At 41.3% G+C, this 13,476-nt stretch overlaps 1 protein-coding gene across 3 annotated transcripts; it reads left to right on the top strand.

Annotated features, from left to right (window-relative positions):
• Window positions 1-3,655: 3,655 nt before the first annotated feature.
• On the top strand, window positions 3,656-13,128 carry COQ7 (coenzyme Q7, hydroxylase). Of its 3 annotated transcripts, none has more exons than XM_082645885.1 (6): window positions 3,656-3,783; window positions 9,268-9,446; window positions 10,614-10,728; window positions 11,589-11,728; window positions 12,402-12,470; window positions 12,906-13,128. In XM_082645885.1, the coding sequence occupies exons 1-6, from the start codon at window positions 3,711-3,713 to the stop codon at window positions 12,981-12,983; spliced, it is 654 nt and encodes a 217-aa protein (XP_082502011.1). In that variant the 5' UTR covers window positions 3,656-3,710; the 3' UTR covers window positions 12,984-13,128. The 3 variants fall into 3 exon arrangements, with proteins under 3 accessions (XP_082502011.1, XP_082502013.1, XP_082502012.1); XM_082645887.1 differs by lacking the exon at window positions 3,656-3,783 and adding an exon at window positions 3,880-4,110; XM_082645886.1 differs by lacking the exon at window positions 3,656-3,783 and adding an exon at window positions 3,881-4,066.
• The last annotated feature ends 348 nt before the right edge of the window (window positions 13,129-13,476 follow it).

Consider the following 13,476-nt stretch of genomic DNA (forward strand, 5'->3'; position numbering starts at 1 on the left):
GTAAAAATCATGTATGAGCAATATTTGTGGACATCCACTGTTAGTCTTGGCAAATTCCCTTTAAGGTAGAAAGAACAGAGTGAGCGAGGGAGGATGAAAAGAAGAGAAAGAAAAAAAATTGGTATTCTCATTTCTTTTTCATAAGTGTTTTCTCATTTTATCCAAAGTTCTTTATAAGCACTTCAGTAGGTTACATAACATCATACAGATGGATCACAATTTTTTTTTTTTTAAGTTTTTGGCCGCACTCCACGGCATGTGGGATCTTAGTTCCCCGACCAGGGATCGAACCCACACCTCCTGCATTGGAAGGCAGAGTCTTACCACTGGACCGCCGGGGAAGTCCCCACAATTTTTTTTAACATTCCCTTGCTGCTTAACATTTTGTTTTCAAATATCCCTGATAATAAATGAGACACACAAATCTTTGCAAATATTTTTTCCTTTTTTTTTTTTTTCTTGAGACAGAGACCTGGAAATGGGATTACAGCCAAGATTTTAAGGCTTTTGAGAGCTAGATTTACACTCAGGAGCTTTACATGAGAATGTTACAACACCCTCACTTTCATCAACTATTTGGATTTAAAAAGGTATATAATAGTCAATCATAATTTTAAATTATTGCAGTGTGTTAATTTGAAAACAATTAGCAACATTATTTTACAATAGCAGTGTATCTTAAATATTTTATAGTAACGGGTAATTGAAACACAAAAGACCCTGAATAGCCAAAGCAATCTTTTTTAAAATTATTTATTTATTTATTTATTTTTGGCTGCGTTGGGTCTTCATTGCTGTGCGCGGGCTTTCTCTAGTTGTGGTGAGTGGGGGCTACTCTTTGCTGCAGTGCGCAGGCTTCTCATTGCGTTGGCTTCTCTTGTTGTGGAGCACAGGCTCTAGGCCTGTGGGCTTCAGTAGTTGCAGCATGCAGGCTCTGTACTTGTGGCTCACAGGCTCTAGAGCGCAGGCTCGGTAGTTGTGGTGCACGGGCTTAGTTGCTCTGTGGCATGTGGGATCTTCCCAGATCAGGGCTTGAACCCATATCCCCTGCATTGGCAGGAGGATTCTTAACCACTGTGCCACCAGGGAAGCCCATAGCCAAAGCAATCTTGAGAAAGAAAAACGGAGCTGGAGGAATCAGGCTCCCTGACTTCAAATTATACTACAAAGCTACAGTAATCAAGACAGTATGGTGCTGGCACAAATACAGAAATATAGATCAGTGGTACAGGATAGAAAGCCCAGAGATAAACCCACACACATATGGTCACCTAGTTTATGACAAAGGAGGCAAGAACATACAATGGAGAAAAGATAGCCTCTTCAGTAAGTGGTTCTGGGAAAATAGGACAGCTACATGTAAAAGAATGAAATTAGAACACTCCCTAACAGCATACACAAAAATAAACTCAAAATGGATTAAAGACCTAAATGTAAGACAGGACACTCTAAAATTCTTAGAGGAAAACATGGGAAAAACACTCTTTGATATAAACCACAGCAAGATCTTTTTTGACCCACCTCCTCGAGTAATGAAAATAAAAACAAAAATAAACAAATGGGACCTAATAAAACTTAAAAGCTTTTGCACAGCAAAGGAAACCATAAACAAGATGAAAAGACAACCCTCAGAATGGAAGAAAATATTTGCAAATGAAACAACGGACAAAGGATTAATCTCCAAAGTATACAAACAGCTCATGGAGCTCAATATCAAAACAAACAATCCAATTAAAAAATGGGCGGAAGACCTAAAGAGACATTTCACCGAAAAAGACATACAGATGGCCAAAAGGCACGTGAAAAGATGCTCAACATCATTAATCTTAGAGAAATGCAAATCAAAACTACAATGAGGTATCACCTCACACCAGTCAGAATGGCCATTATCAAAAAATCTAGAAATAATAAATACTAGAGAGGGTGTGGTGAAAAGGGAACCTTTCTGCACTGTTGGTGGGGATGTAAGTTGATACAACCACTATGGAGAACAGTATGGAGGTTCCTTGAAAAACTAAAACTAGAACTACCATATGACCCAGCAATCCCACTATTGTGCATGTACCCTGAGAAAACCATAAATCCAAAAGAGACATGTACCACAATGTTCACTGCAGCACTATTTACAATAGCCAGGACATGGAAATAATCTAAATGTCCATCAACAGATGAAAGGATAAAGATGTGGCACATATGTTACTCAGCCATAAAAAGAAACAAAATTGAGTTATTTGTAGTGAGGTAGATGGACCTAGAGTCTGTCATACAGAGTGAAGTAAGCGAGAAAGAAAAACAAATACCATATGCTAATGCATATGTATGGAATTTTTAAAAAATGGTAGTGACGAACGTAGTGGCAGGGCAGGAATAAAGACGTAGACATAGAGAATGGACTTGAGGACGGGGGCGCTGGGGGAGGGGGAAGGTGGGGTGAAGTGAGAGTAGCGTCGACACATATACACTTCCAAACGTAAGATAGCTAGTGGGAAGCAGCCGCATAGCACAGGGAGATCAGCTCAGTGCTTTGCGACGACCTAGAGGGGTGGAATAGGGAGGGTGGGAGGGAGGGGATATAGGGATATATGTATGCATATGGCTGATTCACTTTGTTGTACAACAGAAACTAACACAGCATTGTGAAGCAATTATACTCCAATAAAGAGGTATATATATAGAGAGAGATGTACAATCCAAGGGTGTAAAGTAAAAAATGAAAGCCCCCTTCTCACTATCCCAACCCCTTGAAGTTACCATTATTAAACGTTTTGCTGTACATCCTTTCAGATATGCACCTTTGATTTTTTGCCCTCATATACATTAGACATTTGAAAAATTATTTCTGTTCCATAGATTCCTAGAAGTAGGATTATTGTATCAGTGGATATGCATTTTTTAAAGTGTCCAAATTTTTTTTTCTTAAGACTTCATTTTTTTTACAGCAGTTTTAAGTTCACAGCAAAATTGAGGAAGGTACAGAGATTTCCCATATACCCCCGCCTCCACACATGCACCGACTCCCCCACCAGAGTGACATATTTGTTACAATTGATGAGTCTACATTGACAGATTGGTTATAGACTTAAAAGTAAGAAATATGTTGCTAAATCTTCCCTTCCCAACCCTCCACTTAAGAAACCAATTTGCGCCAATGTACGTTCTCACTAACAGTAAAGTGGAAATAATAATAGCAATAATAAATGTTCTCCGTAGAAAAACTAAAAATAGAGAAAAGGAGTAGGAAGCAATTTAGTATGTGAACCCCAATACCTAGAGATAACACTAATGACCATGTGGTGAATTTCAGAATGTAATTTCTACTATTTTAAAGTGGTTACTAGAGAAAATTCTCCTATATTGGTAAAGCATAAAATACAATGGCTATGCCAGTAAACAATTCCTTCATGGTCCTCTTTCCCAGGAACTGAGCTGAGTAATCTTTACCCGGTCGGGATCTTTGAAAGAACAATTTAGCATTCTCATCTCCATGGCAACCCTATACCCTGTCGGTCTCCTGAGTGATTGATAGTGATCGCATCCAATAGAATCTTTTCATTTGACGTTTCCAACCAATCGAGTGGAAGCAGGTGGCCCAGGGCTTTTCCACCGAGGCAAGAGCGGGTCTTATCTGCCTTACGTAGGCCGTGCGTCATCAGTCTGCGCCAAGGGCACGGTTGCTCTCTTCAAGGAGTGATTCACCTGTTGCCGCGGCAATGAGCTGTGCCCGGGCGGCGGCGGCTTGCTGTCTGTGGCAGCTGCGCACGGGCGCCCCGAGGTCCCTCTCAGGTAAAGGGGGAGCATGACTGTGGCCCCGCCCCGTGCCGGCGAGCCAGGGAATTTTCTCCTGAGGCTTGGGTCGGAGAGGTCATGGGGAAGACGTTCATACGTCACAGGGCTGCGACGGAGCGCGACTGAGCGGCTGGAAAAGCGGGGCTAGGCCGGTAGTGCACCGCGGGTCCACCGGACCGGAAGTGGGGTGGTTTTCCGCAGTAACCGTCTGGAGCGCCGGTTCCGGGTCGGCGCATTGGGGATGACCTAATTGCGCACCTGTTACGTGACGTCACTGCAGGTGTGGTCGGCGTTCCGGACTGAGGACAGTTGGCGACCTTAAAAGTTTAGTGTCTCGGGGACGGGGTGGGGGGAGTGTCCTCCTCGTAGCCTTTGCTCAGGGCCTCGTAGGTAGTCCTACGACCAGCAGCGTCCGCTTGCCCCCGACACCTCCACCCCTCACCCCGGAGCTTGTTAGAAACGCGAATTCTCAAGTCCCTCCCCTGACATACTGGATCGCTATGTCAGTATTTTAACAGGACCTTCGAATGATTCGTGTGCATTTGCAAGTTTGAGAGGCACCACGGTATTGGAAGGAGCATCGAATTGGGAGTAGGGAGACTTAGGCTTCGATCCTGGCTCCTCCTTTCCTCATTTCATCCGAGCTGCCTCAGAAAATTGTGAGGTCATTTTCTCAAAGTTAAATCATTCGTGTACCACCTTCACGACTTTTGCCTTATAGCAACACCACTTGTATTTTGATTACTAAAGTTTTTTTTTCCCCTAAACCGTGTCCCATTTTTAAATTAAGTAATTTCACGGAAACTAGATCCTTATTGTAAACGGAACTAGTATCGCCTGTCCCAAGAAAAGTAATCATAAAAAATAAATACGCTGAAAATAAGAAGTTATTGTATTAGATACTGTTGCCTACCAAGGCTTGAACCCAAGATCATCTTTCTTTCTGGTAAGAAAGGGAGATTAGCAAGTGTTAGGAAGATGTTTAAGATGCGTCAGCTGTAAACTGAGACCATCTCCTTGATGAAGACAAAAAAATTGGAAGAGAATAACTCTTGCTAAAAAACATGGGTGTTATTTAATGCATGTTCATAGCCACTTAAGGTCTTCCTATAAACCACATGAAATCTCCTAGGTACCATCATAGGTATGTGTTTCACATTTTGGGAAAACATGAATATAAAATGATGCATTTGAGAGCTCCTAGCACTGGGCCTCAAATTTATTATTTCTCAGTTTTATTTTAAAGTGTGTGACAATTCAGGCAAAACTCAGAGGACTGTTGAACATGATTTTTAATGCTCCTTAGTTGAGCCAATACAGAATAAGAATCATTCTTTTTCATTTAAAGAGTTACTTTGCTTCCTGTATCTCATTTTACCTTCATGATAACTCAGTAAGAAAGGTTTTATTATTGCGTGTTTTCCCTTAAAAAGGAAATAACCTGATCATTCCCAATTTTATATGTAAGAAATGGCAATTCTGAATTGTCTAAGTTCTGTGTTAGAGACAGGATATGCATTTTCTGGCTCTAGCTCTGTGCCCCATCTGTGATCCATACTGTAGAAATATGTTGCTAAATCTTCCCTTCCCAACCCTCCCCTTAAGAAACCAATTTGCGCCAATGTATGTTCTCACTAACAGTAAAGTGGAAATAATAATAGCAATAATGTTTTCTGAAGAAAAACTAAAAATAGAGAAAAGGAGTAGGAAGAAATTTAGTATGTCAACCCCAATACCTAGAGATAACACTAATGACCATGTGGTGAATTTCAGAATGTAATTTCTACTATTTTAAAGTGGTTACGAATAGAGAAAAATCTATATTGGTAAAGGAGATTTTTAGAAATAATGTTTTGCCCATCTGTGATCCATACTGTACTTTTTTTTCCTTTTCCATTATGGTTTATTACAGGATATTGAATATAGTTCCTTGTGCTATATAGTAGGACCTTGTTGTTTATTTTTTATATAGTAGTTTGTATCTGCTAATCCCAAACTCCTAATTTATCTCTCCCCCACACCCTTTCCCCTTTGGTGACCGTAAGTTTGTTTTCTGTCTGTGAGTCTGTTCTTAAATAAGTTCATTTGTTAATTTCTTAATAATTTCACATTTTAGATTCCACATATAACTGATATCATATGGTATTTGTCTTTCTCTGTCTTACATCACTTAGTATGATAATCTCTAGGTCCATCCATGTTGCTACAGATGGCATTATTTCACTCTTTTTTATGGTTGAAGAGTATTCCATTGTGTGTGTGTGTGTGTGTGTGTAGGTAGATAGACCACATCTTCTTTATCCGTTCGTCTGTTGATGGGCATTTAGGTTGCTTCCATGTCTTGGCTATTGTAAATAGTGCTGCTGTGGACATTGGGGTGCATGTATCTTTTCGAATTAGAGTTTTGTCCGGATATATGCCCAGGAGTGGGATTGCTGGATCATATGGCAACTCTGTTTTTAGTTTTTTGAGGAACCTCCATATTGTTCTCCATAGTGGCCGCACCAGTTTACATTCCCACCAACAGTGTAGGAGGGTTCCCTTTTCTCCACACCCTGTCCAGCATTTGTTATTTGTAGACTTTTTAATGGCCATTCTGACGGGTGTAAGGTGGTACCTCATTGTAGTCTTGATTTGCATTTTTCTAATTAGCAATGTTGAGCATCTTTTCACGTGTCTGTTGGCCATCTGTTTGTCTTCTTTGGAGAAATGGCTGTTTAAGTCTTCTGCCCATGTTTTGATTGGGTTGTTTGTTTTTTTGTTATTGAGCTGTATGAGCTGTTTGTGTATTTTGGAAATTAAGCCCTTGTTGGTTGCATCGTTTGCAAATATTTTCTCCCAGTCCGCAGGTTGTCTTTTCACTTTGTTTATGGTTTCCTTTGCTGTGCAAAAGCATATAAGTTTGATTAGGTCTCATTGTTTATTTTTGCTTTTATTTCTATTGCCTTGGGAGACTGACCTAAGAAAACATTGGTGTGATTTATGTCTGAGAATGTTTTGCCTATGTTCTCTTCTAGGAGTTTTATGGTGTCATGTCTTAATATGTAAGTTTTTAAGCCAGTTTGAGTTGGTTTTTGTGTATGGTGTGAGGGTGTGTTCTAACTGCATTGATTTACATTTGGCTGTCCAGCTTTCCCAACACCACTTGCTGAAGAGACTGTCTTTTCTCCATTGTATATTAATTGGCAAAGATTAATTGGCCATAGGTGTGTGGGTTTATTTCTGGGCTCTCTGTTCTATTCCATTGATCCATATGTCTGTTTTTGTGCCAATACCACACTGTTTTGATTACTTTAGCCTTGTAATATTGTCTGAAGTCTGGGAGGGTTATGCCACCAGCTTTGTTCTTTTTCCTCAGGATTGCTTTGGCAATTCTGGGTCGTTTATGGTTCCATATAAATTTTAGGATCATTCGTTCTAGTTCTGTGAAAATTGTGGTGGGTAATTTGATAGGGATCACATTAACTCTGTAGATTGTTCTGGGTAGTTTGGCCATTTAAATAATATTAATTTTTCCAATCCAAGAGTATCCATCCCATACTTTTTAAAGAGACCTTGCAGAGATTATGAAAAGATAGAAATAGCAAATATTACAATACCCCACCCTCCACACATACTCCCAAAAAGCATTTATTAGGTGCCTGAATCTGGAAGAGTGTTGCAGTGCTAGGGAAAATTCAAGTATGTTTTTAATAGAAATATAATTCTACCCATTAGAAGTCAGCTGTGCGTTTGAACTCACCCTCATCCTATGCACTCAGCCGCTTGCTATTTCTCAGTAAGTGGTTTCTTAAAAATGAGTATTGAGGGATTTCCCAGTGGTCCAATGGTTAGGACTTGGCACTTTCACTGCCGAGGGCCTGGGTTCAATCCCTGGTCGGGGAACTAAGATCCCCTAAGCCATGGGGAGCGGCCAAAAAAAAAAAAGTATTGAGTTGTCTTTAAAGTTCTTTCCCATTAACACGTTTCTGGGTGGGAGTAACAAAATAAAAGAACAAGCAAACAAGATTACTTTAAAAAACAGAGTCATCTCATCATTTTCAATTTTAATTGGGCCCCATCTTTCTATAAGGAGGCCAGACCGATGGAAGCACCAGTGCTTGGACTTGGAGGCAAAAACTTGAGACAGGTTACCTTGACTTTGTCAAATGTCTCAAATTGTTCTCCACATAAAAACATGTCCACGGACCACAGTGACCCACTGTCTGATGGCACAGATCTGAGTGGTACCTTACACCTGGCAGAACTTGGACTCCATCCAGTTTCTTGAGTCAAATATGCTCGGTGAGATGGAGCAGGTTATATGTGGAAGACTGGATCACAGCTGGGTCACCATGCTTCGGACCCCTAATATCCACCGCTCCTTTGTTTAGAGTTAGTCATTTAAAATCCCCTGCCTGAAAAGTTCAAATGCAGAACCCCCTCAGATTTCATCAGGCCTACCCCATCACTGTGTCCAAAGCACTCAAGCCTTTTTTAATGGAAAAAAAAACAAACTATAGATGTATCCAAAATGAAACTTTCTGCACATTGTGTGGGTGTTCAAGTTAGCCTAAATGAAAAGAAGTATCTATTAAACACACAGTAGTCGTACATAAGAGCCTTGAAACACATCTCAAGATGATATCAATACAGGTCAGAGTTCACATTCCAAACTAAATGGTCTCTCTGAGTCTATTTCCATATCTTCAAAATGAGTTGATAACACCTTATACATCTAAACATGTTACAAAACTCTTCTCTTCAGGGAGAGAACTTTGGGAATGCCCTAATGTAAGCCTCAGAGATTATAGTCAAGGTGTTACTGTTTGGAGATTTTTTTAAAAGACAAAATCTAATTTATCTTGAAGAATTTATATTTTGAAAGCAAGAAGAGTTCAGTTGAATTAAGTACCATAATGAGATGAAACCTAAGCTCTAAGGCTAAATTCTCAAAGTCAGATGCCCACGGGTGCAGATATTTTTAGGAGAAATTAAATCTACAGTTCGTAACCTTGGCTGCAGAGAGGATTTGTGCACAGAACTTTTCAAAAACATCAGTGTCCCCCTCCCAGAGATCAACTGGGGAGGAGCATCCGTGCTTTTGAGAGCTCCCTAGGGGTTCTGTGCAGCCAGGGTTGGGAACGGAGCAAGCCGGGACGAGTGGGTGGACTGGAGAACCATGCCCATCTAGAGGCAGCTACCACGTTAACTGCCTGGTGAGAAGACAGGATCAGTATTTGTAGATCATCATACACTTAGATTGAAGCCAGAGTCCAGATCTTTAGTTAAAATCTTCTGAGTTTTAAATATTGGTAGCTAATTTACTTTAAAAAACAAAACAAAAACCATTGCAGGTTAAACAGAATACACCTGTGGGCATACTCAACCTATGGGGAGCTTATTTGTGACCTTTGCTCTAAGGTGCCTCTTTCTTCTGTCTATGAAGGAAACATCTCTGTTTTACCTGAGAGTAATGGAGAATAAACACTTGCATTGCAGCTCATGGAAGAAGAATCAGTGTCAGATTTTGCAGTTCGGGAATGACCTTAGACAATATCAATCGGGCAGCTGTGGATCGAATAATCCGGGTGGATCATGCAGGTGAATATGGAGCGAACCGCATCTACGCAGGGCAGATGGCTGTCCTGGGTCGGACGAGCGTCGGGCCGGTCATTCAGGTGGGCGCCTCTTTATCTCCGAGTAATGAATCGCATTGGGTCATGCCTTCTCAAGGGAGATACTGTTGTCCCCAGGCAAGCAAGAATTGGTTGTGCGGGTGGGGGTGGAGGAGTAAAAAGCATATTATTCTTTTTTTATCAAGCACATACATTTAGTACATAAACACATACAGTATATCTGTAGTATTAAAATGTCTTGGTGGGGGGCGGTGCGGGCGATAAAAAAGGGCTGAGAGTCATAGCGTTAAGTAAAAGCGCCAGTTGTGAGACATTGTGGTCCTGCCCATAGTGGAGGCCAGTGGAGATATTTTATATTTTATACTGAGAGGCAGACAGACGGGCCTGGGCTTTATAGTCACACAGACCAAGGTTCACATTCCAGCTGTCTCCCGGTGTGACCTGGGGGAAGTCACATGACCTCTCCATTTCTGTATCTGCAAAATGAGCTGTTAACACCTCATTAGGTTTTGGTGAAGAATAAATGAGCTGGTATAGAGCGGCTAATACCATGCCTGGCATGTAATAGACACTTAGCACATGTTAAATTGCCTGCTCTGAGCCCTTGGGCAAGTTACTTAACCTCTCTGTGCCTCACTTTCTTCATCTGTAAAATGAGGATAATAATAGTTTGTCCTTCACAAAGCAGTTGTGCAGATTAAGTTAATTACGTATGTAACGCTATTTGACGGTACTTGGCTATAGGACATACTCTTAAGTGTTAGCTCTTATAATCATTCTCCCTTTTTTCTTTGATGTAAATGATACTTACATTTCTGGCTGTCTGAAAGGAATTTATATAAAATGTAATATTCTGCCCTTCTGCTTTTGAAATGGGCTAAACATCTCCTTTCTTTTGGGTGCGCACTCTTGTCCTTGAATAGGCGCATTGTGGGTCGGAGGAGCTTCTTCTGGCACCATGATTCGGGGTCTGCTTGTCTCTAATTAAGATAACAGATGCTTCTTTTGGTTTGCTTCACTCTCTTCTCCGTAGCCTGATGTTTAGGATTTTTCTTCGATGATTCAAGGGGAATGGGAGAAACAGCAGTTCTCATCATTTTGCCCGTTTTGCTTCCTTTACCCCACATGGACAGGGCATTAGTTTCCTTGGTATATAGCAGGCGGTCTCTGTGGAATGCTTGCATGTCTTTGTTTTTATGTTTCTTACAGAAAATGTGGGATCAAGAAAAGGACCACTTGAAAAAGTTCAATGAGTTGATGGTTGCATTCAGGGTGCGGCCAACCATTCTGATGCCCTTTTGGAATGTGGTGGGCTTTGCACTGGGTATGTGTCTGTCCAGAAGAGCCTGTGTGAGCTTAGGGATCTGGGATGATTGAATCATTAAATAACCACTTCTACAATTCTTGCTGTGTCCTCTTACAACCTTTTAATTTACTTAATATTTTTCTGAAGTTAAATTGACTTTTTTTTGCTTACATTTATTTAAGATAGAATCTTAAAATCAGTACTTTTACAAATAGAAGGTACAGTGAAAATAAATACAACAGAGAGGAAAAAAGCTAGAGCAATTCAATTGTAGCCAGATGGTGTTCCCTGATGAAGGTTCTAAACCTGAGATCTGCTAACTCCTAAAAAGGGAGAGTCAGGGAATTCCCTGGCAGTCCAGTGGTTAGGACTCGGCGCTTTCACTGCCTGGGTTCAATCCCTGGTCGGGGAAATAAGATCCCGCAAGCCACGAGGCACGGCCAAAAAAAGAAGGGTGGCAGGGGGAATCAGTGGTATAGAGGAACCCAAAACACACTCACCCTCAGTGAAGACTCACTCCTGCCATAATCAGAAGGGTAGAAAAAGCATTGAAAAGAGAACATTCTTACTATGTGATTCAGGGTTTAACACTGTGATCTGGTACCACCTAAACCCATGGTTTTCAAGGGGGGCAAGTTGCTCCTGGGGATGCTTGGCAACATCTAAAGACATTTTTGGTTGTCACAACTGGGGATGCCACTGGCACCTAGTGGGTAAAGGCCAGGGATGCTGCTAAACAGCCCACAGTGTTCAGGACATTCCCCCACAACAAGGAATTATCCAGCCCCAGAGTCCAGGGTGCCACGGTGACAAACCCTGACCTCAGCTGATCTCCATCCCCAGTGGTATCCTTTGCCTTCTGGATCTGACAATTCCAGGTGCAGGAACTGCCCTGCTTGGGAAGGAAGGCGCAATGGCCTGCACAGTTGCTGTGGAAGAGTCCATAGCACACCACTACAACAACCAGATCAGGATGCTGATGGAGAAGGAGCCTGAAAAATATGAAGAGCTTCTTCAGGTATTTGACTGTGCTCTGGAAGGGGCTGCTGGGGGGGGAAGGGCAGATATGCAGTTTGGTAAGAGGAACAAAATAGAGTGTTAGGGAATCGCGATGCCTCAGAAACCTAGGGCAGCACCTCATTCTAAAAGCAAGCAAACTGAGGCAGCTGAAGCCGTGTGCCCTGTCATGTGCTTGGGCAGAGCTGGGACTGAAACCCGTGTTTCCTGAGCCCAGACCTATATTCTCTCTGCTTCCGGATCATTGATAGATTCTGAGCAAATGCCATGAGTACAAACCCTTCAGATTAAATAAATGAATATCCTCAGAATAATAAATAAATAAATAAATATCCTCAGAAATTTTCTATAGCAAATAAGGGAACTGTTTAATTTTTTTTGAAGCTAAGTCAGTGGCCAACCACCTGTTTCTGTAAATAAAGTTTTGTTGGAACACAGCTGCACCCATCTGTCTACATGTCCATGGCTGCTGTCCGCTCTACGATGGAAGAGTTGAGTTGTTGTGACAGGGACCTTACAGCCCAAAAAGCTTGAAGTACTGACTCTGGCCCTTTGTAGGAAAAGTTTGCCTACCTGTGTCTTAGATGATAATATGAGGCTTTAGCCTCCAAAATAAGTCAGAACAGCAGGGAGCTGGTAGGCTAACTTGCTTCCATTTCTTTTTCCTTAATCAGGTGATAAGGAAGTTTCGGGATGAAGAGCTTGAGCACCATGACATAGGCCTCGAACACGACGCAGAACTGGTGGGGACCCCCCCTTTACTGTTTGCTTGTGGTGGCACCTTATTTGGGAGGATGAGAGATGGGAAGGTTTCTGTTCCCAGAAAGATACAAAGTGGCTGTCAGACAAAGAGAACCAATACATTGCTTGACAGAAAGCCAGCAAATGCCTTGCTCCCAGCTGGGAATCTTATTTCTTGCTTCTCTTCCTTATCCTTTTACCCAGCACTTTCTCCCCTTCAGGTGAGAAACCGGTTGGGTCAAACGTTTTGGCTGCAGCAGAGGCATTCCAATCTTTAGAATAGGTTTTTTTTTCCCCCAATTAAAATAAATTGTTTCTTAGATCTTATTACTTATCCAGAGAAGTCCCAACCCTGCCATGCCAGGCCTGTACCTTACAACTGAAGGTGAACGTAGAGCAGGTTTCTTTGGTTTGCTTATTGTTGTTGTTTTTAACAGGCTCCAGCGTACGCTGTTCTGAAGAGCGTTATCCAGGCTGGATGCAGCGTGGCAATATATTTATCAGAAAGACTTTAAAGTATGTCCACTTTTCCTTGTGTATAAACGATGATAGTAATTTAACAAGTGACAATGGCAGAAAAGGAAACGTACAGTTACTGTTCTGTGAATTTGTTAATAAGCTGCGAGAGGTTTTTTTATTAATAAAATTCTCCAGTGTTGATTTTTCTCTGTGCTGCTTTATGGCCATAAGGCTGACAGTTCACCAGGTGCATTCAGATTACAGCAAATGAAGCTGGTCCTTGTTTGGTCTGTAGTTAATTTTTCCTAAAGCATTAAGAATGTAACAGAAATCTTCAAGAGAAAAAAAAATGAGTTTACTGGTAACACAAAGTAATTTAAAACACAGTGATGTTTAAGATTGACCAAGCAAGACTGCTGAGCCCATCAGGTAAGCGGAAGACTGACTGACATTGTTTTTATTGTGAATTGTGGGTTTAGGGCAGCTTACTTCCATCAGAGAATATACTAAATTGTGGATTATTTGTGAAGTTGAATTATAATCATTTCC

This window comes from Mesoplodon mirus (assembly GCF_964341445.2).
Source record: "Mesoplodon mirus genome assembly, chromosome: 15".
NCBI classification, from domain to species: domain Eukaryota; kingdom Metazoa; phylum Chordata; class Mammalia; order Artiodactyla; family Ziphiidae; genus Mesoplodon; species Mesoplodon mirus.

Bases quoted from the DNA above. Each gene is read 5' to 3' on its own strand.
- COQ7 (XM_082645885.1), top strand. From the start codon at position 3,711: ATGAGCTGTGCCCGGGCGGCGGCGGCTTGCTGTCTGTGGCAGCTGCGC. The intron at 3,784-9,267 runs GTAAAGGGGGAG...CTTGCATTGCAG, and splicing joins CGCCCCGAGGTCCCTCTCAG to CTCATGGAAGAAGAATCAGT. The intron at 10,729-11,588 runs GTATGTGTCTGT...TGACAATTCCAG, and splicing joins TGTGGTGGGCTTTGCACTGG to GTGCAGGAACTGCCCTGCTT.